The sequence below is a fragment of the Mus musculus genome, chromosome 4 (genome assembly GCF_000001635.26).
Source record: "Mus musculus strain C57BL/6J chromosome 4, GRCm38.p6 C57BL/6J".
Lineage (NCBI taxonomy): Eukaryota > Metazoa > Chordata > Mammalia > Rodentia > Muridae > Mus > Mus musculus.
In genome coordinates this window covers 24,694,586-24,718,917 of record NC_000070.6, presented here as the reverse complement: position 1 = coordinate 24,718,917, position 24,332 = coordinate 24,694,586, and the positions used below count along the sequence as shown (strand labels likewise).

At 39.9% G+C, this 24,332-nt stretch overlaps 1 protein-coding gene across 5 annotated transcripts in view; it reads left to right on the top strand.

Moving 5' to 3' along the window:
• Klhl32 (kelch-like 32) overlaps nt 1–24,332 on the top strand; it is a 238,592-nt gene that overhangs the window by 132,233 nt on the left and 82,027 nt on the right. For 3 of the 5 annotated variants that reach the window (NM_001163020.2, XM_030253379.1, XM_017320094.2), the window contains exon 5: nt 9,867–9,965. The exons of the other annotated variants lie outside the window; for them this stretch is intronic. In NM_001163020.2, the coding sequence (NP_001156492.1) occupies nt 9,867–9,965 (99 nt within the window). The remainder of the gene's footprint in view (nt 1–9,866; nt 9,966–24,332) is intronic. 5 annotated transcript variants of the gene reach the window in all.

The window sequence follows — 24,332 nt, the reverse complement described above, 5'->3', positions numbered from 1 at the left end:
TATTCTTAAAAGCCAGTTACCTCAACAGTAAAATAAAGGGGCATTAATTCAACAAAAATGTACAAGATCTCCATAATGAAAACTCCAAAACTCTCGTGAAAGAGGTCAGGAATGTCTCTGTTCAGGGAGTAGCTATTGTCCAGAAAGAAGCTCTTTACAACTTGATTAGAGTCAATGCATCCAAACCAAATTTCAGAAGGATATTTATAGGAGCTAAACAAACTGACTGCAATACTCAGATGAAGTAGCAAAAGACCAAGAATAGCCAAAATAGTGTTGAAAGTGAACACAGTTGGACAACTGATAGTTCACCGACATCAGTGTGATATGGACCAGAGTTCATCAGGAGATCAGTGGACAGAATGAAGAGCCTGGAAACAGACCACATCAACAAAATTGATGGATCATCAATAGGGGAAGAAATAAAGTGCAATAGAGAAAGAAAAAATCTCTTTCACTAATAATGCTGGTTCAACTGGACATCCAACTGCAATCAAGTCTATGCATGGATCTTCACAAGTAAAACACAAATCTAGAAAACTTCTAGGACCTGTTCATAATATAGGAGACATTTTTCTATAGGTAACTGAACATATGTCAAAAACATTTTTAGATTTTGTTTGTGTGTGTGTGTGTGTGTGTGTGTGTGTGTGTGTGTGTGTGTGTGTCTGTGTGTGCGTACCATAAGCATGCACATATCAGAGCTAAGAGGCCAGGGTTGTTATATTAGTGCTGGACTCAGAATTATGGAGGAAGCTCTCCTAACCAGTGAGGCATCTCTTCAGTCCAGACAAAATATTTTTAAAGACACAAAAATGTGGTCTTTGATAACCTGTATTTCAGTGGAATTAAAAACTTGTGTTCTACAAAACACAGTATCAGGAGAAATAAAATCTAAGCCACAGTTTGGAGAAAATATTTATGAAAGTATAAAAGAATATTATTTGAAATAAGTGAAGAACTGAAAAGTTTAGTACTACAAAGAGGCATACTCTGATTTTAAAAAAAATGGCCACAGATGAGTGACCAATGAAGATAGGTGGCAAATAAGCCCATGGGAAGACGTTCATGTATTCCATTAGGTAAATGCAAACTAAAGCAAGTGCTGACTGTTGTCCACCTCTTTAACACCCTGTGTCGCACATAGAACCTGACAACCCTAAAAGCTTATGAGGGCAGAGAGTACAAGAAACTCATTTGTGTCTGCTGAGAAGTCAACATGGTAGCATCCCTGAAGAAGAGAAGTTGGCAGATCATTAAAGAAATAAAGTGCTCTCTCAGTCTCTGTTTCTGTCTCTGTCTGTCTCTGTCTCTCTGTCTCTCTCTTTCTGTCTGTCTCTCTCTGTCTGTCTCTCTCTCTCTACATATATATATATATGTATGGAAATGTGTCATTCTGTGGAAGATGTTAATATGGGAATATTATACATCTGTACGCACAGAATGTATATGAGAACTCTATTTTTTGTTAAATTTTGCTACAGGCAAAATTGCTTTAGAGAGAGAGAGAGATTTAGGTAGATATAGATAGATTTAGGTAGATGTAGGTATTCATTCCTTGGTGTCTATCCTTAAAATGAAAAAGATCTGAACACAAACATCTAGATGCTTTATTTGCAACTAACGCAACCTGGAAGCCACCGAAACGCATCTCTAGAGTAAATGAATGGATACCTTAACTGTGAATGGAATAGGAAAGACTCAGTGCTGGAAGAAATGAGCAGCCAAACCATGAAAAGACTTGCAGGGGATGCAGGTGCGCATTGCCAAGTGAAGGAAGCCAGTTTAAAAATGCTATACACTATGGGATTCTAATTCTATGACATTTTAAAGACTGTCAAACTATAAAGAGAGAAAAAGAAGGGTGGATTTCAGGAATTAGGATGGGGAAGTGAATTAGCCAAGTAGAGAGGATATTTAGGACAGTGAAACTCTTATGTATGGCCTTCCAATGTCCAATACATGCCATTATACATTTGTCAAAACCTATAGAGTATAAAACACCCAAAATGAACACTAGGGAAAGACATGGGTTTTGTGAGAAAAACGATATATTAATATAGTCTTGTAGGTTATGGCAAGTGTGTCATTCTGTGGGAGATGTTGAGATGAGAATATTATACATGTGTGAGCACAGTATGTATATGAGAAGTCTTATTTTTGATAAATTTTGCTACAGGCAAAACTGCTTTAAATTTAGCCCATTAATTAAACATTAAAAACAAGAAATAGTAATGCTTTGCCCACCCGCTATACAAATGCATGTGATTGGAAAGATATGGTCTGGGGGTTGTACTTTACCACCTGGATGCATGTGGTTTTGTCTCTTGGTTGTTTATATGGATGACACATCACAGACCTAACAGACCTCAAAACTCAACTCTTGACCTTCCTGTAAACCCGCATGCTCTAGGTTTTATTCTTGTGAGTAGAGGCACTAGTGGGCTGACAGCGAAGCTCTGAGCACCATGGTAACAAGGGTATATGCTTGGGTAGCGGTGGTTATCTTTACAGAGTCTAGAAAGATGGCTAGAATTCTGGGATTAGAAAAGACTTTCTGTTGAATAGGTGTGCTCCCATGCCTTCAGCATCCACATTTTCACATGGTGGTTATATCTACTTGCAAAGATGAGAAGTGGAAAATAAAACTACGGGAAGGGCGGGTGGCATAAATGAAATGGCCACATGATATCTGTAAGATAGTAGGTAGTATGGGAGCACTCCATATAAAACTACATTTGCTTTTCATGAAATTAATAATAGAAACATTTGTGCTCTATAAATTGGGCAAATAATTTTTCTGAGCCCTTTATGTGGGTACTCCATTTTCCCCCATCCACAAACTCTATGAAAATAAGTTCTGGTTATATATTTCTTTAGAGTTGTTGCTAGGTAGGAAAATGTCAGTGGCAAACTCTAAAGATGTGTTTTTATCTTCATCCTTTACAAAGCTCATGCAAGGAATTTCCCAAACGAGCATAGGATTGTGTTTTGATGATCCCTTTGCACACTGGGGCTTATTTCTCTGACATCTTTAATGAAATTAGACAGCTTCAATCCCCAGCTCCCTCAGCAACATGCTGTGTGCGTGCATTAGTCACACCACGGACTTAATAACTGCATTCAGCTCCATCTTCTCTCTCCATTCTGTACCCAGCAATGACATTGTTAAGTCACCCCTACACTTGAAAATTGGTGCCAAGGGGGCTGAAGAGATGATTCAGCTGCCAAGAACACTGGCTACTTGCCAGAGGACCCAGGTTTGGTTTTCAGTGATCAGATGGGGGCAAACAACCATCATAGAATGATGCCCTCTTCAGTTCTGCATGCGCATGGTCAACAGACATGCAGGCAAAACACCTGTACACATCAAATAAAAGGAAAGTAATCCCTCCAAAATAAAGGGAATCGGCATCAACCCTACTCATTCTTTAAGAGGTCTTCCATCTTCACGTGACCGTAGTTGGAAGTCGAGGTTTTCTCTTTGGTTTCGCTCCCATGTTCTGGAGAATCTGCCCCTGTCTTATGAAGCTGGCCCTGTTATAGAGAATCTGTCCCTGTGTTATGGAGCTGGCTACATTATGGAGAATCCCAGTTCCATGATAAAGCTGTGAGGGATGGAATCTACCATCTTCATCACATTTGAAAGAATACTGGTTACTAAGTAGGTCTTAATAATTAATCTAGCTTTTCTTTTAACCTATAATGACCTTCATGTTTCATTATACTTTAATTTGCTACAACTGCTTCTTTCCCTTATAGTTAGAAACTATCAAAAATGTATTCTGCTTTTTCAAATAATTAGCCACATTTGTAAAGGTGATGTAAGTATGTATAATTTATCTTTACATTCTGTTAAATAATGCATCTTATTAATTTAAACATAATGAAGAAAGCCATGTTGGAAATGACTAGCTGACAATACTATTAATCTCGAGGCCTTGAAATGCCAGAATAATTCTAATGAAGAAGGGGCTGTAAGAAATGGAGTTTTCTTTATGCTGTGAAAAGACCAAGTCTTTTCATATTCATCTGCAGGGATTTTTCAATTAAATCTGGCATTTGTAGCCAAGGGCTCCTCCAGGACGACGTGTCCCCTGAAACACCACACCAGCAGAATCCCATTGGGATCTTCGTGCTTTTCTTAAAATACTGAGCTCCATTCTGTACGCTATTCATTCTTCTGTCCCGACGTAGCATGATATACGTACACTGTCTGTTACTCCTACAAACCTTAGGAGGCAGACAGTATCGTCAGTACACATAAAGTCACCGAGCAATGCTTGGAGAGTAAATTCTTATCCTCACTGCCGCTGCATTTTCTTCTGAAAATTTCAGTGGCCTGATAGAGGCCACAAGGAACAGAGAATCATGTGCTTTAACCAAGGGTGCCACCTTGTGGATAAACAATCTTTACTAAAGTAATATTGAAGCCAAAAGTAAATTTTGTTTTATGTCCCACCTATATGACTTTTCTTACATAGAAATGCTTCATGCGAAAGACTTCATACGTGTTGAATATCTGACTAATAAATTTATTTGTGCTCGCTGTGTTCAGTTTACCTAATGCCTTATACGTTCAGATTTGTGTTGACAGTTTTCTAGACTATACGAAACAATGAATTTCATATGTGTCAGGGGAAATGTCCTCATTTATGCTGATAAATGATATCAGACCACATCTAACTTAAATTGCATTAGTCCTTGTGCTAAAAAGGTGATTGTTTTCAAGGATTCACTTGCAAACCTTAGTTGTCTGGGTTTAATGTTATCACACTCCTAGCCTGCTCTATACATGAAACCAAAAGACAGCAAACTAAGATCCTCCTAAACAAGCAATGAGGGCATAACTTCCGGAACTAAAGTTACAATTTTTCGAAGGCACCAACTCAGTTATTCAAAGACAGAAAAGCCATACTGAAGCTTCATAGGCATGCAAAGACATTTGTTACCAGAAACTAATCCAGGAGGCAAGGTTGTGCGGAGCAGATGAATGATCGATGGTATTAGAGAATGAGCTAATGAACAAACAGGAAGTTCATGGGGTTTGTATGCTGGCCCCTGCTCCTACTTGTCAGGCCCGGCTGGCTTTCTCAGCACTTACTCGGGGCCCCATGCAATGCCCTATGCAGAATTATAACAAGTTCCATCCTCCTCCTCTTTCACAACTTTTTAGCTTCATCTTCTGCCTAAAGATGCTGTAAGGCCAGGTGCATGAGCCTTCTCTAAGTTTGGGAGGGTGTTCCTCACAGATGGTTTAGATCAATCCTGTACAACCAACTCCACTCAAGTCATTGACCAAATGAGATGAAGCATCCCAGAATCGCCTCCTGTCAAGGAGGCAGTTGCCCTTTATTGCCCAGTTCTCGTGTCAAAATGTTTCCGGAATCTGTCACCTTATATCGAACTTGTGGATTTAAACTCTAGTATTTTGTCACACTACTGGTTCAGCACCACAGCCCATGGGGCTTTGTCCTGGAAACTGGACTGAATCTAAGAAGGAAAGAAGAAAGAGTAAAAAAGCTGGGATTGGAATGAATGCGGTTGCTCTGGTAGAGCATAGCCACTATGCAACAGAAGCCAGGAACTTCAGCACTTTTACCGTGGACAGTGCAGGAGGAGGGGTTAGCTGGTCTGTAGGTGAGGAATCAAGTTGTAACCATCTGACCAGAGGAAGCTACAGTCACCAGTTTTTGCACACACTAGCGACATTCCCATTCAGACTAGAGGAAGGTTTTGCCATCCCTCTGAACCTCAGCCCTGTAGAAAGGTTTTGCCACTCCTGTGGTGCTGAAGCACTGGGGTCCTTAACAAGGCCATGCCCACATTAGTAATGCACACTCACTCAGGACTTTATCAACTCTTCCCACACTTACTTGGGGCTCTTCCAGCTCTCCACAATCAAGTGTCACTGTGCTCACAGTCAATGAGTAAGTCTTATCTAGTAGCAAAACTGAGAGCTCAGTCTCAGCATTTGGGAAGAGGGATCATAGAGCATCTTTGTTCAAGTGACCTTGCTTATGGGGACAGTCCTTGAGCTTGACTCAAGTTACAGGATTGTCATTTACCCCAGATTGCACTATCTCGTTCCTCACAGTCAAATGTAGTTTCTCTGTATTCTACATGGAGGTCAAGTGTGGGTGGATAGTGGAAAGAGAATTATAAATCATCCATATGACATTTGGCTCCGCCTATACACACTCTTGATGGCTTCAAACACTTTTTAGAAATCTGCAGGAGCCTTAGCTCTGTCCCATCCAGAACAGCTGAACATCACTGAGAAGTCCACAGCTCATGTTGGCGTCTTTGGGATATTTTTTCCCTCTGGCATAGGATTCCAGAACACTTGGTCTTAGATTTCTTCCATTTTCTTTATCACTTTGTCTTGTTCACATCTGTATGCTTTCATCTGAGCCAAACTCCTCTAGACTACTAAGCACTGTGGATATGTCCAGTCACATAGATCAACCCCCACTCTAACAGTGTGCTCTCAGCTTTCAGGGGACTTGCCTCCCTTCCTGTAGATTGATCTCAAAGAACATCCAGTCTGCTAGAATGCCAGACTAGATGTTGATAACTATAATGTCTGAAGGATCTGAAGTTGGTCTTAGTTAGTGTTTTATTGCAGCAAAAGGGGAACAAATTAGAAAGTTGTGTACTATAAAGTGAGTGTTTGAGGCCCCTTTTGAAGAGGGTTGTTTGTTTGTTTGTTTGTTTTTGTTTTTGTTTTGGCCAGTTGTTCAAGAAGGTCCCAGATTCACTATACTGTAAAACACAAGGAGTTGCGCCTTCGCTTATTCCTGCCCAAGCATAAATTCTTTGGGAAAATGCAGCAGAGAAGTCAGTCACGGAATGACATCAGGGCTCAACTGCAAAGATGCTGACGAGTAATGCTTACACATGCTGGTTGTTTCTAGTAACTGAAAACCAGTTTTCCTGGCAGAGTTCTCTCTGGCAACCTTCTAAAGAACTTATGGACTTTTCTATGCTAAAGTTTCCTTTAGAAAAATCTTATAATGAGAGGAGGAAAAAGAGCCTACAGAACAAAAATCAAAAACAAAGGCAAAAACAATCCCAGTATGGGTTTCTGCTATGAGGGTTTCTTGCCGTGCGCCCATTGGACGTGTTATACATGCTATGGAATATTCATCTTGCCTCTCTGTGATATCTGTCTTTGTGTTTGGCATTTCCACACTTTGGACGTTATCCTGGATGCCAGTTGTGTGAAATGAACACAACTGACAGGGTTGAAAGGCTAAAACTACCCTTTCTAATCTATCTATTCCCCGATCTCTGCCTTAGGCCATGCCTCTTCTGCAAGTCTGTTCACTCTTCTTGCTCCTCTGATGGGAGCTGTACTCATTTCCTCAATGTCAGTCAAAGCCTCTTCCTTAAGGATTTGCAGAAATTTAAATTTCTCTTCTTGCTAGAAGAGAGAGCTGTAAAATTAATGTCCAGAATCAGATGAGTGTTTTCAGGTTTGACCCCCCTGCTTAACTTTTTCATATGTTTACTTCAATGATCTAGAAATATAAGTTGCATCTCCTTTTTCTCTTTCTCTGTATCAGATTAATTGATAAAATACATTTTTGAAAGAAGCACGTGCGTAGAAATCAATTAGTTATCCCACGTTTTAATTAAATAAGCATCTCAGTGCAGAGTGACAGCTAGGCCTACACGTTGTTCTGCTGTGGATGCAGAAAGGACGAACTTCCTTTCTCCTGGAGCGAGTATTTTCATGTGCAGAGAAACAGAAAACAACCGCATAAATGTGCAATGTGTCGAGAGATTACAGGTGCTGTGGAAAATAAGGAAAGATAGGAGATAGATATTAATTTTGGAGTGATGTCCTGTTTTCCACAGGATGGTCAGGAAAAGAAAGCCTCTTGGATAGTGTGGTTCTGTACTTTCCAAAGAATGAGTGACAGCTGTACTTCCACTTTTAGTAAGTGAGTGTGTTAAGTATATAGCAAGGCAAAGTAAAAGAATTAGTAGCAAGTACAAGTGAGTGTGACCTGAACATGTTATATACATGTAATAAATTATCAAAGAATAAGTTTATTTTTTTAAAAAAAGAATGGCCATTGAGTTTTCACATTAAAGCTGCTTTATTTCTTGCTGAGATGGCAGGGCCATAAAAGGGGTGGGTTGGTGAGTGGTAGACAAGATAGAGAATCTAGTCTGGGGCCTGCTTAGTTTGAGCCGCCCGCTAAAGAGTACTACGGTGGCAGTGAGTTGCCAGGATCTACCCAACTTGAGTGATTGACCCAACTAAGGCATGAAGAGAGTGGAGAAAAGGCAAACACATAGATACATGCAAGGCAAAGCTGAGATAGGGTGGACTGTGCTCACTTTAATGGAAGGTACCAACTTTGGTAAGCCAACTGATGTCCCAAGGAAGAATAACTCAGGTAGAAAAGACTGCTTTGATTGATAATATGGATCAAGGAGGCAGATTTCTTTATATAGAGGTACCTCTAGCTAATCTCAGCTAGAGGTCTTTGGAGGGGAGTGGTCTTGGGTTGTAGTCATCTCAGAAGAGGAAGCTGTGTTTGATAGTTATTGCACACTGGCCAATCATTCATAAACACTTGTATTTAGACCAAAGGAAGGCTTTGCCATGTCTCCGAGCCTTATCTGGTGAAAGCTTTGACTCTGCCATGGATCTGAAACATGCCCTGCCCATGATACACATTCACTTAGAACTGCATCCTTTACCTACAGGATGTATGAGGATGTGGGGTATTTAGAGAGAGCTGAGTGTCATAAGCATATAAAGGATGGTAAAGGCACAGAGTGGGCAGAGAGAAGAGAGAAAGGTCCGAGCACCAAGTTGTGTTCATTTCTAAAGCACAGAGACTGGGAATGAGAATGCTTCAGGAAGTAAAGGAAAATCAAGAAAGAATATTGACCGAGAGCCAAGATATGGATGGCCCCATTTGGAGAAAGAGTGCACTTACCAGTGTTTACAATTTCCATATGGATTTGGGAGTGAATTACCAATGGGTTTAGAAACATAGATGTCCAGTGGCCAGATTATGAACTACTGGGCTGAAGACAAAGCACTAGAGCAGGACTAAAGGCCTTTAGGACTGAACTTCATCCTGGTGTGTGGCTTTCTCTGGCCTTTTTCAGTGGGCTGATAGCCGCTGTCAAATAGTTGGGTTTAACCAGAAAAAGGTAGATAATTGTTATCAGCAGATGCACGACTTGTGGTCTGTTCTTGTGATGCTGCTTATGGTTTCATGACCGTGATAGCTGTGTTTTAAATAAAGAAGACTAAAGCAACAAAACCTCCATGAAGACAATGAAAGTGTGTCATTACAGGGCTTGTAAGTTGAATAATCCTCACCCCCCTCTCTCACAATACCCACCTCCCTCTCATAATACCCACCCCACTCTCATAGTACCCACCCAATCCATGTGGCCAGAGGAGATACAAATGTCCTACCCTAAAGCACCTGCTCACTACATTGTGATTGATCGGAAGAGTCTGAAATATACTTTGAAAAACTAGAACTGAGTTAGTTTGATCTTTCTATGTTACAGAAAGAATGCTAAGAGGCAACTATGTTTTTTGAAAATGTTCCTAATTTTCTACAAAAACAAAGGAACTAAACAGAGTTTGGGATGTAGGAAAACTGTTGGCCCACATAAAAACAAAAGAAGTTACATGTTTAAGAGGGGCCTGTCTTACAATAATTAGGATACAGAGTTAGGAACTGACTTTCATGGTGACAATTTTCATTCAAATGACCCTGTAGAGTAGCAATCTAAATACACTATGGTGCATCTATAAATTTAGCAGTACCATGTCAATTTTTCATGTAGCTGATCACTTTCTCTTTATTGAAAAACAAAAACAGATTTTGTTGGAGCCAGGAGTGATCCAGGATGTGTTAGCAGCTGGCAGTCACCTACAGCTGTTGGAACTTCTCAATCTGTGCTCCCACTATCTCATCCAGGTATGTGTGCTTGCATCTGCTAATTGCCCTGAAGTTGTAAACTGTCCCCTACCAACTAATAGAAAAACTACACTGTGGTATGTACATGTATGTACATCTGGGATGTGTGTGTGTTTGTGTGTGTGTGTGTGTGTGTGTGTGTGTGTGTGTGTGTGTGTGTTTCTACAACCTAGCAGGTTCTTGAGGACTCAGAGAAGAGGATCCTAAGAAGACAGCTGCAGTTCCTGTGTCCTTCCATGGACAGGGACATGTTGCCGTTCCTCCAGGTGACCTGTCCACTCCAGGTGACCATTGTGCTCAGGCAGCAGACTGATTCGGCATCCATGTACAGGCCTCCCCACAGGGTCGCGGCTGCTCTGTGCAGGCTTCACCATGGATTCCTGGGGAATACTAGAGAAGATCCTGGCTTAAAGGAATGCTGGTTGTGGAAATGACCACAGGGGCAAGAAAAGTTGATCATCCCTTGAAGATCCAGTAACAGGAGCTATATCTTAGAGTCAAATATAATGAATTATCCTGGGAAGCTCCAAGGTGGTGGAGATGGGGAAATGGATATGTGAGCTGTGCACCCTTTCCCTGGTTTGCTGTGTGGTTCAGAACGGCTCTGGGAGAGATGAGAAGAAAATTCATGAACACTATGCTGTTGTGTATTTAGAAATGCTTCACATTCATTCCTCACAACAAATTTATGTTGTTTCGTTTGTCAAGACAGGGATTCTCTCTATAACAGAGCCCTGACTGCCCTGGACTTGACATTGTCGACTAGGCTAGCCTTGAACTCGCAGAAACCTGCCAGCCTCTGCCTCACAAGTGCCTCACAACAAATTTATACATTAAAAAAAAAAAAAGTCAGAAGTTTACAGTGTACCCAGCTTGCTTGCGGCAGTGTGACTGGTGAGCGCTGGACTTTTCTGATTTGTAAAATCATTTTCCTCTTAGGGAAAAACCTTTCCAGGAAGACGTGGATGGCGGTGGAAGCCTCATGTCTCTGAGAGTTTTATTTTACAGATAAGATGACATTTAATTAAAGTGACTTATTTACTTACTTTCAAGGGAGATCAAACTGTTTTATTCAGAAATTTAAGGGTGGGGAGAGACTGAAGAGGTCCGTGTGCTCTGGTGTCTTTGGCAGAACAAGTCTTCTGGGCTTTTATCATTAACAGCCTTTCTCTCTCTCTCTCTCTCTCTCTCTCTCTCTCTCTCTCTCTCTCTCTCTCTCTCTCTCTCTCCATATAGAGATGGGGGAGGAAGGGAGGGAGGGAGGAAGGGAAGGACAGAGAGAGAGAGAGAGAGAGAGAGAGGGAGAGAGAGAGAGAGAGAGAGAGAGAGAGCTCCACCTTTCCCTTCTGCCATTTGTCCCATGATCTCACTGGCCCTTGTATGCATTGATTAGAATATAGTGACAGTCCAAAGTAATTAAAATGACAAATCTACACACTTCTATTCTAGCATCTCTGTGCACATGACATATTATTAGTAATAAAGAATCCTTATATTCCTACCCAATTACTTTGTTTCTGTTTAGAATCATTTCCGCTAATTCAAAATTTGTCTAAATATGCTGTGAATAGGTCTTTTATCATCCACTCTTGCTACCCTACCCATCATGGAGTTTTCAAAGCTCTCTCACATGGCATCTTTTTTCTGTTGTTGTTTTTGTTTGCTGTTGTTGTTGTTGTTTCCTGACAAACAGGAAACAGCTCTTGTCAAGGTGTCAGTGTGGGGAGTCTCAACCATGGTCACTTAAGGAAGAATTTAAACACAAAATATGACATTTTTATTATTATCTCAATGCATTCAACTTGACAGTACTATTTAACTATTTTTTATCTGGTTTTGTTTCCTTTTCCTCTCAGTAGTTTTTGGTGATATGAGAGAGCCATTTCTAATTTCTTTTTGCTGATTGTCAACATGAACCATCGAGAAAGATTCCAAGATGTCAGAAGTGTGTGTGTGCTTGGCTTTGAAATCGAAATTGTCTTTATTTGATGTTTCTACATCAAATACTACTTCTTGAGCTTTAAGAAACTCAACTGGATTCACTTTCTTGTGGCAGACAATACTCAGTGATACATAGACAGGAACTTGGTTATAGTCTTATAACTTTTGAGAATGATACATAGACATACCATCATGCCTATTTGTGTATAGTTAGATGTCTTCTTTATAAGTGAAAATTCCAGATGGAGACTGGACGACCATGCTCACGTCTCCTGCCCTGTCAGATTTATCCATGGAGACCTTAGTAGCTGTGCCCTTTGCAGCTTCTCTCTTCCATGTGTTTTACTTCCGTCAAAGTGCAGTTTGACTAAAGCTACATTCTGCGAAAAGTTATGCCTCAGGCTTCTTAGCAGTGTCTGAAACTCACCAGTTTCACAAATGTCCTCCGCTTCTGTTGTGGGACATCTATCTTGTTATCAGTGATTCGTGCCAGAAGCTGTGCTTATAGAAGGAAACTGGACAGAAACCCAGGCCTGGCGGCTGGAGAAACAACAGTATTTTAGCCTTCCCAATACATCTGCTGCTTCACTCAGGATAAGCTTCATATTAAGTCAACCTGCTTTTAGAATATGTTATTCTAATGCAGCCTTACATTTCTTTACTCTTTTGGCAGTATTGTTTGGCTGATTGTTAATGTTATATAGAATCATTTAGCTGAAAATATAGAAGTGTTATTATTGTTGTTTTTTTTGTTGTTGCTGTTATTGTTGTTGTTGCTGTTATTATAAAAGAAAAGTCCCCAGATGCTTAAAATGCCCCCAGAAGTTGTGTTTGTTACCAGGGCTAATGTGTCTGCCATTCTGCTTGCAGCCTTTGTCCAACTGGGCTTTTTGTGTTGTGTGCTATTATTTTGTTGTCCTTAAATTTCTCTTGTTTCTTTGGATAGTTGCCTCCTCTAGGAGGCCCTGTTCTTTATCCAGTACGCACTTAATAAATAAATAAATAAATAAATAAATAAATAAATAAGCTCCCTGAGCCTCCTCAGCCCTCAGTAACTTCTGACACAGAAGAAAAGAGAAACTTCCAGATCATAGTGTGGGCTCTTTCCCTGCCTTCTCAAAGAGATCCCCAGCCCAGATCCAGTCTGAAATAAAACAGAAGCGATTCTTTGTTCTCCCTAGTCCACTGTTTTCCTTTAATAGTCTCTCTAGAAATGTAAACCAATTCATTAAAGATGAATTGCTGAGGATGGGTTCTGTCAAGTGTATGCAAGACCTTGCCTTTCAGCGTTCACATTTGCATGCATTCTGTCCCCTGTTGTAAACATGGATGAGGAAACCCCTGGAGCTTTCTTCCTCTCTTCCTGAGAGACCAGCCCTACTGGGGGGGGGGGGCATCCAGCATGCCCACTGCTGTCCAGAGCTCTTTCTCAAACTCTACTTTTTCCCAGCTAAATTCTGGACTTCTGTTGTTTATTTTGTTTTTGAAACAGGGTGTCCTGAGCTTGCCTCTACCTCACCAACACTTCTGCTCAGCCTAGAGCGCATCAGGCAGTATCTTCACACTCAGCCTTCCCAGCAATTTCATATTAGCCACCATACTGTTCCAACTCCATTTTATGTATGTTTTTATTATTTAGAACAATTTTCAAATTTAAATGTATTTTGATCATATTCTTTTAATGCTAAAAGTCCTTCCAGACTCTCTCCCTCCCCACCCAACCAACTTCAGCGTCTTTCTCAAAATAAAAAAAACGTAAAATCCCAATACAACAAAAGCTCCCAAAAGCAAGAAAACAATATAAAACATTACTCAAAAGATAACAAAACAAAACAATGAAACCTCACCTAACTGTAACAAAATAAAAGCACACAGGCACAGACACATGCACACACACCAAAACAAAACAAAACAAAACAAAACAGAGAAAAGCCCTGTGGAGTCCATTACACATTGGCCAACTACTCCTCATGAAGCTTGCCCTGGATTGGATAATATAGCCAGTGTCACTCCATTGGAGAAAATTGATTTTCTCTCTTCAGCAGGTATAAATGACAACTCAATCTTTTCTGTAGTGGCTGTTTTATTTCATTAATTCATTCATGAATTTTTAAGATAAGAATATAAAATATAATATAAAACTAAAACTAAGACATCAAAGTTGGACAAGACAAAACAACCGATGAAAAAAAGCCCAAGAGAAGGCACAAGAATCAGAGACCCACTCATTTGTGCACTCAGGAATCCTCTGAAAGCAGTAAACCGGAAGCTATAACTGAACAGGACCCGGTACAGATCCGTGCGGGCCCTATGCATGCCTCAGTTTCTGTGAGCTGATATGAGCTTCTTGGGTCCTTTATATATTGTGAATACTAATGATCTATCAGATGTAGAGTTGGTAAAAACCTTTCCCCATTCTCTCGGCTGCAGCTTTGTTGGAATGATGGTATCCTTTGCCACGTCGAAGCTTCACAGTTTCATAAGGTCCCTTTTGTTGTCAGTCTTTGGGCTTATGATGTTTTGTCAGAAGGTCTTTTTCTGTGTCAGTGAGTTCAAAGCTATTCTCTACTTTCTCTTCTACCAGGTTCAGTGTGTCTGGTTTTATGTTGAGGTCTTTGATCTATTTGGAGTTGAGTTTGTGCTGGGAGATGAGTATAAATCTACTTGTATTCTTCTACATGCAGCCATCCAGTTTGACCAGCACTATTTGATGAAGATGCTGTCTTATTTCCAGTGTGTATTTCTGTCCTCTTTATCAAAAATCATGTCTTTATAGGTGTGTGGATTTCTATATGATTCTTCAGTTTGATTCCATTGATCATTTTGTTTGTTTTGGTGCCAATACCATGCTGTTTTTATATCTATAGCTTTGTGACACAACTTGAAATCAGGGGTGGTGATACCTCTAGTAATCATCATTATCATCATCATCATCACCATCACCATCTCCATCACCACCACCACCACCATCATCATGATTGTTTTATCTAGCCTGGGGTTTCCATATGAAGCTTAAAATTATCCTTTCAAGTCATGTGATGAATTATATTGGAATTTTGACGGAGATTGCATTAAATCTGTAGATTGCTTTTATTAAGAAGGCTGTTTTTATTAATCCTATTGAAACATTAGCACAGGAGATTTTATGGTCTGATATTTTCTTAAATGCTTTTCTTCAATTACTTAAATTTTTGTTTCACTTCTTTGGCTAGAGATATCCCCAAGATTCTTGAGATTATTTGAGGCTATTGTGATAGGTGTTGTTTCCCTGATCTCTTTCTCAGAACATTTGTTATTTATATATAGAATGGCTTCTGGTTTTTGTGAATTAATTTTGTAGCTAGCTACTTTCCTGAAAGTGTTTATCAGTTACAGAAGTTTCTGAGCAGAATATTTTCAGGTCACTTATGCATACTATCCTATCATCTGCAAACAAAGATGCGTTGACGTCTTCCTTTTCATTTTGCATCCCTTTCATCTCTTTCAGTTTTGTATTGCAATAGCTAAGGATTTCAAGGACTGTATTAAGTATATGTAGACAGGGCAACCTTCTCTTGCTCCTGATTTCAATGGAATTGCTTGAGTGTCTCTTTATGTAAGCTGATGTTGGCTGTGAGCTTGCTGTAAATTTCCTTATGTCCTTACGTTCCTTGGTGTTATGTTCCCCTGACCCTTTATTTCTAATTTTGATAATTTGGATCCTTCTTCTCCCCTTTTTAATTAATTTGGATAATAAAAATAATGGACATTATTTATTATTGAATAAGTATAAGATCTGTTGTTGTTTTTTTTTCCTCAAAGAATCAACTCTTTGTTTCATTAATTCTTTGGTTTGTACATTTGTTTGTTTGTTTCTATTTCGTGGATTCCCTCTCCGAATTTGATTATTTTTTAACATCTGCTTTTTGGGGGTATGGTTTTATTTGTTGTTGTTCTAGAGATTGCAGGTGTGCTTTTAAGTTGTTAGAGTGAGATCGCTCTAATTTTTTATGTAGGTAGGTATTACAAAGCTTGTTAGAACAGCCTTCATTTTGGCCAATAATGAGTGTGTCAGTTATTCAATTTCATTGAGTTCTAGAAAGTCTTTAATTTCTTTTGTAATTTCTGTCTTGACCCATTCTATATTCATTAGTGAGTTGTTCAGTTTCCATGAGTTTTTAAGCTTCCCATTGCTTCTGTTGTGTGAATCTCCAGCTTTAATCTGTGGTGGTCAGATAGGATGCAAAGTATTATTTCAGTTTTCCTGTATCTGTTGAGACTTGCTCTGTGTCCCAGTGTGTGGTCAGTTTTGGAGAAAGTGGCATGAAGTGCTGAGAAGAAGGTATATTCCCTTGTGTTTGGGTGACTTATATTTGGCCTATCGTTTCAGCTAGCTTAATCATTTCTCTGTTTAATTTTTGTCTGGTGACTATTGGTGAGAGTGTGTTATTGACATCTTCCAGCATCATCAGTGTGTGAAGAACAATATGTGATTTAAGCCATAGTAGTGTTTCTTTTATAAACTTGGTTGTCCTTGTGCTTGGGGCATAGACATTAAGAATTATAATGTCCTGTTGGATTTTTTCCATTGATAAGTATATATTATCCTTTCTTATCTCTTCTAGTTAGTTTTGGCTTGAAGTTTATTTTGTCAGCTATCAATATAGATAGACCAGCTTGCTTCTTATGTCAATTAGCTTAGAATATCTTTTTACATACTTTTACCCTGAGGTGATATCTTTCCTTGAAGTTTAGGCATGTCCCTTGGATATAGTAGAAGGTTGGATCCTGTTTTTTACATATATTATGTTTGTGGCTTTTATCTAATATTGAGAGTTATCGATGAGAAGTATTTGTTAGTTCCTGCTTTATTTTTGTTATTGTTGGGTGGTGGTGGTGGTGGTGGTGGGGTATGTGTGTGTGTGTGTGTGTGTGTGTGAGAGAGAGAGAGAGAGAGAGAGAGAGAGAGAGATTAAGAATTAATTTTTGACTTTGCTGGTCTGGAATTATTTATTCCCTGGGTTCTTTGTATGTGGGGTGTGTGTGTGTGTGTGTGTGTGTGTGTGTGTGTGTGTGTGTGTTTGTGTGATTAGGAATCAATTTTTACTTTGCCGATCTGGAATTATTTATCCCCTGTGTTTTCTTATATGTAGTTAACCTCCTTAGGTTGGACTTCACCTTTTAGTGTCTTCTGTACTGCTGGACATATATGTAGACATTGCTTAAATTTGATTTTATTATGTAATGTCTTATTTTCCCCATCCCTCATAATTGAAAGTTTTGCTGGGTGTAGTAGTCTGGGGGAAGGGGCATTTGTGGTCTCTTTGAGTCTGCAGAAGATCTGTTCAGACCCTGATATCTTTTAGAGTCTCCAGTGAGAAGTTAGGCATTGTTCTAATAAGTCTGCCTTTATATGTTAGTTGGTCTATACATGTTGAAGATTTTAATATTCTTTCTTTGTTCTGTGCATTGAGTGTTTTGATTATTATATGCTGAGGAGCCTTTCTTTTCTAGTCCAGTCTATTTGGTGTTCTATTTTGCAGTTTGATAGCATTTCCTTCCTTATGGTAGGGAATTTTTCTTCTACAATTTTGTTGAAAATATTTTCTGTGCCTTTGACTTCTGTTTCTTCTCCTTTCTCTGTTCTTATTATTCTTAGATTTGATTTTTTTTTCATGGTGCTTTCGATTTTCTGAGTGTTTTGTGTAAGAGTTTTGTAGATTTTTCATTTTCTTCCACTGAGGTATTTCTTTCTTCTATTTTTGTCTCCAATGCCTGAGCTTCTCTGTTCCATCTCTTGTGTTCTGCTGATGAAGCTTGCCTTTGAGATTCCTAGTCAAGTTCCTAAATTTTTCACTTCCAGATTTCTCTCAGTTTGTGTTTTATTGACTTTATTTCCACTTTCAGTTTTTGAGTTGTTTTATTGGTTTCATTCCACTGTTCATTTTTCATAGGTTCTTTAAGGGACCTGTATCATATTCATAAAGGATATTTTAAGGGTTTTTTTCTTGTGCTTCAGTTATGTTTGAATATTCAAGGCCTGCTGTGGTAGGGTTGCTGGTCTCTAGTTAAAACATTTTGGGATTTTCCTGGCTGCCTTTGTTGTATTTTTACAATGTCATCTAAGCATCCAGCATCAGTAGATTGTAAGTCTAGTGCTCATAATTGTTCCTGTCTTTATTGGGTGTGTGTTTTGTTCCTTGAGATGTGTTTCCTCTTCAGTTCTTAGGAGAGTTTGGCAGCTGTGTGTTGCCTGTAGGAAAATCTTACGAGGTCCTTATAGGTGTGGGCACTGGGGTTTCCAGGTTAGTTGTGTTCCTGGGTATTGGGAGCTGATACTCAGGGATGGGAATGTGCTGGGGCTGACGGGGCTGGGGCTCCAGAAGAGGAAGGAGAGGCTGGCGTTCTTGAGAATCTGCTCAGTTAGTACCTTGGGAGTGGAGGCAAAGATGAGATAAGATGCCGGAGCAGAAGATCTGCTACAGAGCTGGAGATAAGACTGGAGGTTTAGACTTGGAAGAGTAGAGGGAGCCGTGAATATCTGCCATTAGCCTACTTTGCTTTCCTGGACTGAGTGACCTGTGGGTTTCCATGGCTTGCCTGCCTAGTGGGGCTTAAAGGCTTGGAAAAAGCAAGCGGTGAGGGGGAGGAAATTTGGAGGGAAAGATCTGTGTAATAGACTGGAGATGAAGGCAGGGAGGAAGGAACGCTACAGCAGGTACTCTGCTGCAGAGCTGGAGATGAGATTGGGGAATGATTTGGAGGAGCAGAAGGAGAGGTGATGACCTGTACTAGCCTACCTGCCTCCCTGGCAGGAGTGGCCAGTGGGGTGGGTCCCAGGGCATGCCAGCAGGAGTTGGAGGCTGGGATAAAGCAAAAAGTTGCAAAAGCGGTCAGTAGGGAAAGATCTGTGCAGTCCACTGTATATGGGGACAAGAGGGGAGAAAGGAGTGGTCTTAATGGGTGGTCTGCTGCAGAACTAGGGTTGAGACTGGGGACTGGATTTGGAGCAGCTGATGGAGGAGTGAAGATCTGGAGTTTGCCTACTTGTTTAGCTCACTGTTTTCCTGACCACAGTGGTCTGTAGAAGTAGCTGCTGGAGTTTCCCACCTAAAACGCACATCGCTAATTCAAACCTTATGTATTAGAATGTGCTATAAGGGTGCTTTTGTTCTGTTATCTATAAATTGATATGTTGTGTTAGATGTCCAGCTTTAGAGTCAGCTTCACAAATGTCTTCATATGTCTTCACATGTGTCACGTGGTTTTTTATCTGTCACTGAAGCTATTTCCTTTCGTTAGACACCCACTGTTCCTGCTAAAAGAATGACTCCTAAGTGTGTTTCTTGTTTCTAGCCTCTGTCCATGGCAAGCCACATTCCCTTGAGTATCGTTATCTTTCCAGAGAAGGGAGCCAGCATTTACACAAGGTCTGTTAATGCTTAATGGTTTATAAGGGCTCACATGTCCACCCTGCCGAGTAGCCCTTTAAGTCAGGTGACATTTTCTTTTTCTTTTTTTTTTTTTACAGATAGAGGAGGTTACATTGAAGATTAGTGTAGATTTAATTTAGAAATGGCCTCTAGCTACCTGTTGGTGTATCTCAGTATATTAGTACGTGTCAGTATATTAGTTTACCTACAAAAGACCTGTTCTTTTTCAGGCTTTTGCCAGCCAGCCTGCCTTTTGGAAGATCCTACGGCAGATGTTAAATATGGGGACTTGCCAATAGAGAAGTCTGGGTCCCCAGCAGCAGGCAAAGGCTTTCAGTTCTCAGTAAACTGTGCCCTCTTGGTCGGTGTGGAGAAACACAGATGCACACAAACATACACATGCCTCTACTGAGAATTCTATAAATCAGGGATGCTGACCGTGGATTTGTGTTGTGTTCCCTGAAATGACCCATTAGGATGCCAAGGTTGCCGTCTATTGAAGGGAGAAACTTCTGTAGGATTCGTGCCTCTCGCCAAGGTGATAAACTCTCTTGTCCAATTAATAGTAGTGTCTTTTGTTTCACCAGGTATCACAGCTTTTATAATGACATGCAACTAAAGTGTAGTAATAAAACATGCATCCTGTAGGCTCTTCCAATAAAACCACCAAAGCAGTGACAGAAACAGGCTGCCAGTATCTGCTCGTAGGCAGCAGGTGGCAGTGTGAATCCACCAAAATTCAGTAGTTCGTTTAAAGCAAAAACCAGGGGGAAAATGGAAAGAAAAATTATTTATTTTGCTACATATTAGTCTTCTGACCCAATCAGTAAAAAAGTCATTATTCACACCACACTGGGCAATATGCATTGTAATTTTTAACAAATAATAGGAAACTGTTAATGTGCTCACAGGAAATGCAGTTTTGTCTCGGGCTTCTATGGTCATTTATCACCGCACTTTGTGAAATCACTCATTTGTTCTAATTTGAATGTAAATGACTCTAAGGTTTTACAAATAAGGTGACAGACTCACATAAATGTAATTGCAGGGTTCATCTCCTTCTTTTTATATATCACTCATTAGGTTATGAATTAAATACATCGTATTAAACCAGGGGCATGTCCAATGATGATATTGTAATGGCAAATTACTCTATGCTATTAGAGGTGTATTTTTTATTCATGGACATTAATTTGTCATTAAGCGGCATTAGTTTAGCACTTTTATGTGAAAGACGTGACCTGCAAGAGGAGACACGCTGCTGGGTTCTCAGAGAAGGGACCTCAAGGGGCATAGGTAGAGCATTCTATCTCTGTAGGGAAACACGCAGGGTGTTTGTTTCTCGTTTTGCCTTGTTTTCTTCTGTTGCAAGCATTATACTGGTCGCTTCCTCGGACTGAAGGTGTTCTCTGTACTTGTACCTGGGAAATCTAGTACATAAAGCCTAGATGCTTGCTACTCATCTTTGAGTAGCGGAGAACTAACCTGAGGAGAATCTCTAGGGCGGATGACAGCTCCCCACTCCATTCTCCGTCTTGACCCCTGACCATGCTCATTCGTCATCCTACATCCTCATTTAGCGGTACACTAAGTGGGCCACAGAGAAGATTGGACATTTTTTCTCTTTGGTGAAGGTACAAATATTTAAAGACTTTTATTCTCTCCTGAGGGTTTGGGGGAGATTTCTGGGTAACTTTGTTCCTGCTTTGATAAATACCAGTCTTAACGGTTTCCTTTTTTTTTCCAATTTTTTATTAGATATTTTCTTCCTTTACATTTTTTAACTGAGAAACGATTTTTCTAGTTGCAGCACCAGGAAGCTCTGTCTCTGAGACGTCATCTCCGAGCCTGACACTCTCTTCAGGTAGCATTTGACTCATCCTCCACAGGGTTCCCAGTGACTAGAAAATGCCTTTCCCTGCTTTTGCCCTAGGAGGTTTCAGGCACAGGGTCCAGGACCTCATCTTCCACCAATTTCAGATTTCCTTTCCTATTCTCCACATTACGTGAACTGAGTATGTGTGGAGGGAACAGAACTTACCTTCATTCACTAATCTTTATCTGCTTTTGAATATTAGTTTATTAAATAACGGTGTGGAGCTTATCTAAGCAGTCTCTGATACGTTTACCTACTGAATACATTCTGTTCCATTGGAATTACTTCCTACAGTGACTGAACTTGACAGTTAGAAGCTTATGTATTTTACAGTGTTATAATGAATTATTATGTTTAAGCTAAATAATGCAGCAGTGACTTATTGGAGGCTCTTTCTTCTAAGCAATGTGTTATTATAATTTGAATTATTAAATTAGCAGTATTTCTAAATAGAGGGTGGATATTCTGTATAAAACAATTTATCCTCAAGGTTGAAAAGTTATAAGCCACACTCATTTTTCTCTAACACTGAGCCATATTTTTCTATTAGAGAAGATAGATGATTATGCCCACATATATATTTAATATGGCTGTAATCCAGTGTACTAACCGCATGCCATTCCAGGCTTTCCTTGAGCTGATACCCTGGCATTTGGAGCATATTAAAGTATAACCCTTGAAAAAGATATTATAAACAGTTTAATCTTTTCAATTCTTTCTCGGTGAAAACGATAAGGAAGGCTAGAAATGTATCAACTCAAAGTCAGCCACCAGCTAGTTGTTTGATCTCATCAAGCATGTTTGTCACCTAGCACGGGTAAGCCAGAATGTCAGGTTTGCCAAACATCATTCATGGTTGGCTCCAGGAATGCATCTAAGATCTTCAGTAGCCATTTCAGGATCCCAGTTAATTTTTTCTTATGCTATTGTGTTGGCTTTCACTCTGAAAGCCCACACCAAAGGATGCCAGCAAGTGACAGCCCCAGGGTATGCTGTCTGCTGAGCAAGTGATTTCAGCATTCTAATTTGTTATGTGGGTAGTTTGGGGTTAATTGTATCTTCTTTGTGAGTTTTTAAAGAAAGGAAAGAAATCTTGAATGATTTTTCCAACATCTATACTTTCCATTTAAGCTAACTCTTGTGATCCAGGCAACAAACACAAGCAAACCCAGCCTCTCCATCCCCATATCTGACTTTTATGAATGCATTTTTTTTCTTAAAAATAAAAATTCTTCTAGTATCTTGTGGATGCCGGAGTTCAGAATCAACAAATGAAGCAACAAAATGTGTATCTCACTTTCTTCCGTTAACACTACTTGAAATTCGGGATAGTTACAAGGAAATCTCTGTTTCCATAGAGATAGATACTCAGTCTCATACCCATCTTCCAACTGCTGGTTTTACACACAATGAGATATGTGCCCTGGTCTCTGAAGCTCAAACCCCTTTAGCGTCTACTGCATGAGTATTTCTTCCTTCACATGCGTTTAGTCACCCAAACTGGAAATCCTACACTGCTCCATGACTTTGTGATTCTGGCTCAACTTTTGCGTTGGCTTGTAAGATCGTTCTCAAATGTGCTACCCTGTCTTCTGTTTGGCACTGACATCCTCAAGGTTTGCATTCTTCCCCTTGGACTCTCTTGCAGTAATTCAACCCCATTCCCTACTTGTGATTATCATTGCAACATTGTTGAACATGTTTTTAATCTTTGAAATAATGTCTTTCCCTAAAATCTTACATAGCTTTCCATCTTCTAGTTGCCATTTTAAAAATCTCCTTTGTGTACTCTGCCTGACTGTATCCCAAGGATAGCACACCTTGTTATCTCCAGTCCTCTGTCCCCTGTGGGTTCATTCTTCTGGATATTCTGCAGATATTTGAACATAACTCATGCCAAAAGCCAGTAGGCACTCTAGAATCTCCCCTCTGCTGTGGCCAGCATGCCCACAATGTTAGCTTTCCTACATGCACTGTTCGGTTTCTCATTATCTCTCCGCTCCTATTCCTGTAACACCATCTTGTAATCCAGGCCCTTGTTACTTCCAGAATAGAGAAACTGCTTGGAAAGTAATGAACTTCACTGTGGCTCCAGTTCTTCCTCCAATGTTCTATTTGATTGATTTTTAAAAGTAATTTTCAATCCATTAGCTTTTTTTTTTTTAACCAAATAACAAACTCATTATACTCTTGCTTAAAAGCATCCACTGTTTGATAGTTCTCTATAGCCTTTGGTATAATGTTCATTCCTCTTAATTTGACACACAAAGACCATGTAGGTTTGCACAGCTGACCAGGCAGTACACTCAGTTCGAGTTAGATGCCCTCTTTAATTGTGAGCCTTCTGCTGAGAGGCTAGTCACAATGTACCATGTTTATTTATCTATTTTCTGTATTGATGTATCTCCTGTGACATAGGCTTATACCCCAAATTCACCTGACCTTAAGTGACATAACTTTTTTGCCCTTTGCTCCTAGTCCTCAAAGAAGATACAGCATCCTTTATGCAAATCACTCCTTAGTACTGTTTTTTAAAAATATTTATTTATTTAATGTATATGAGTTCACTATTGCTCTCTACAGACACACCAGAAGAGGGCATTGAACCCCATTATAGATGGTTGTGAGCCACCATGTGGTTGCTGGGAATTGAACTCGGGACCTCTGGAAGAGCAGTCAGTGCTCTGAACCACTGAGCCACCTCTCCAGCCCCCCTTGGTACTGTTGAGGGATTTGATAAGGTCTCCTGCAACACAGATGCTGCACCAGTAGATTCTCAAGAAACAAGAGCCAGCGTGGTAGCACATTGCTCCTGTGCTTCCATGCTAAGTAAGCAATGGTGACTTTTGAAGCAACATTTTGAAGCTCATGGTGACTGAGGCCAGCAATATTAGTTCCTGATGATGGCTGTATCTCTTTGCCACTCCCTACTAGAATTCTAGCTTACTAAGAAACTTTCCCAAAGAACAATATAAAATTATTCATGAGCTTCAGATATTATGCATATAATTGATTATGAAAATGTACCAGTAACCTAATTGTAGAATTCCTCTGCTCTATAGCACAAAAATATTTAAATATGTCTTCGAAGACTGCCAGAATTAGAACATGTTTTTTCTTATGCATTCTGAATTGCTT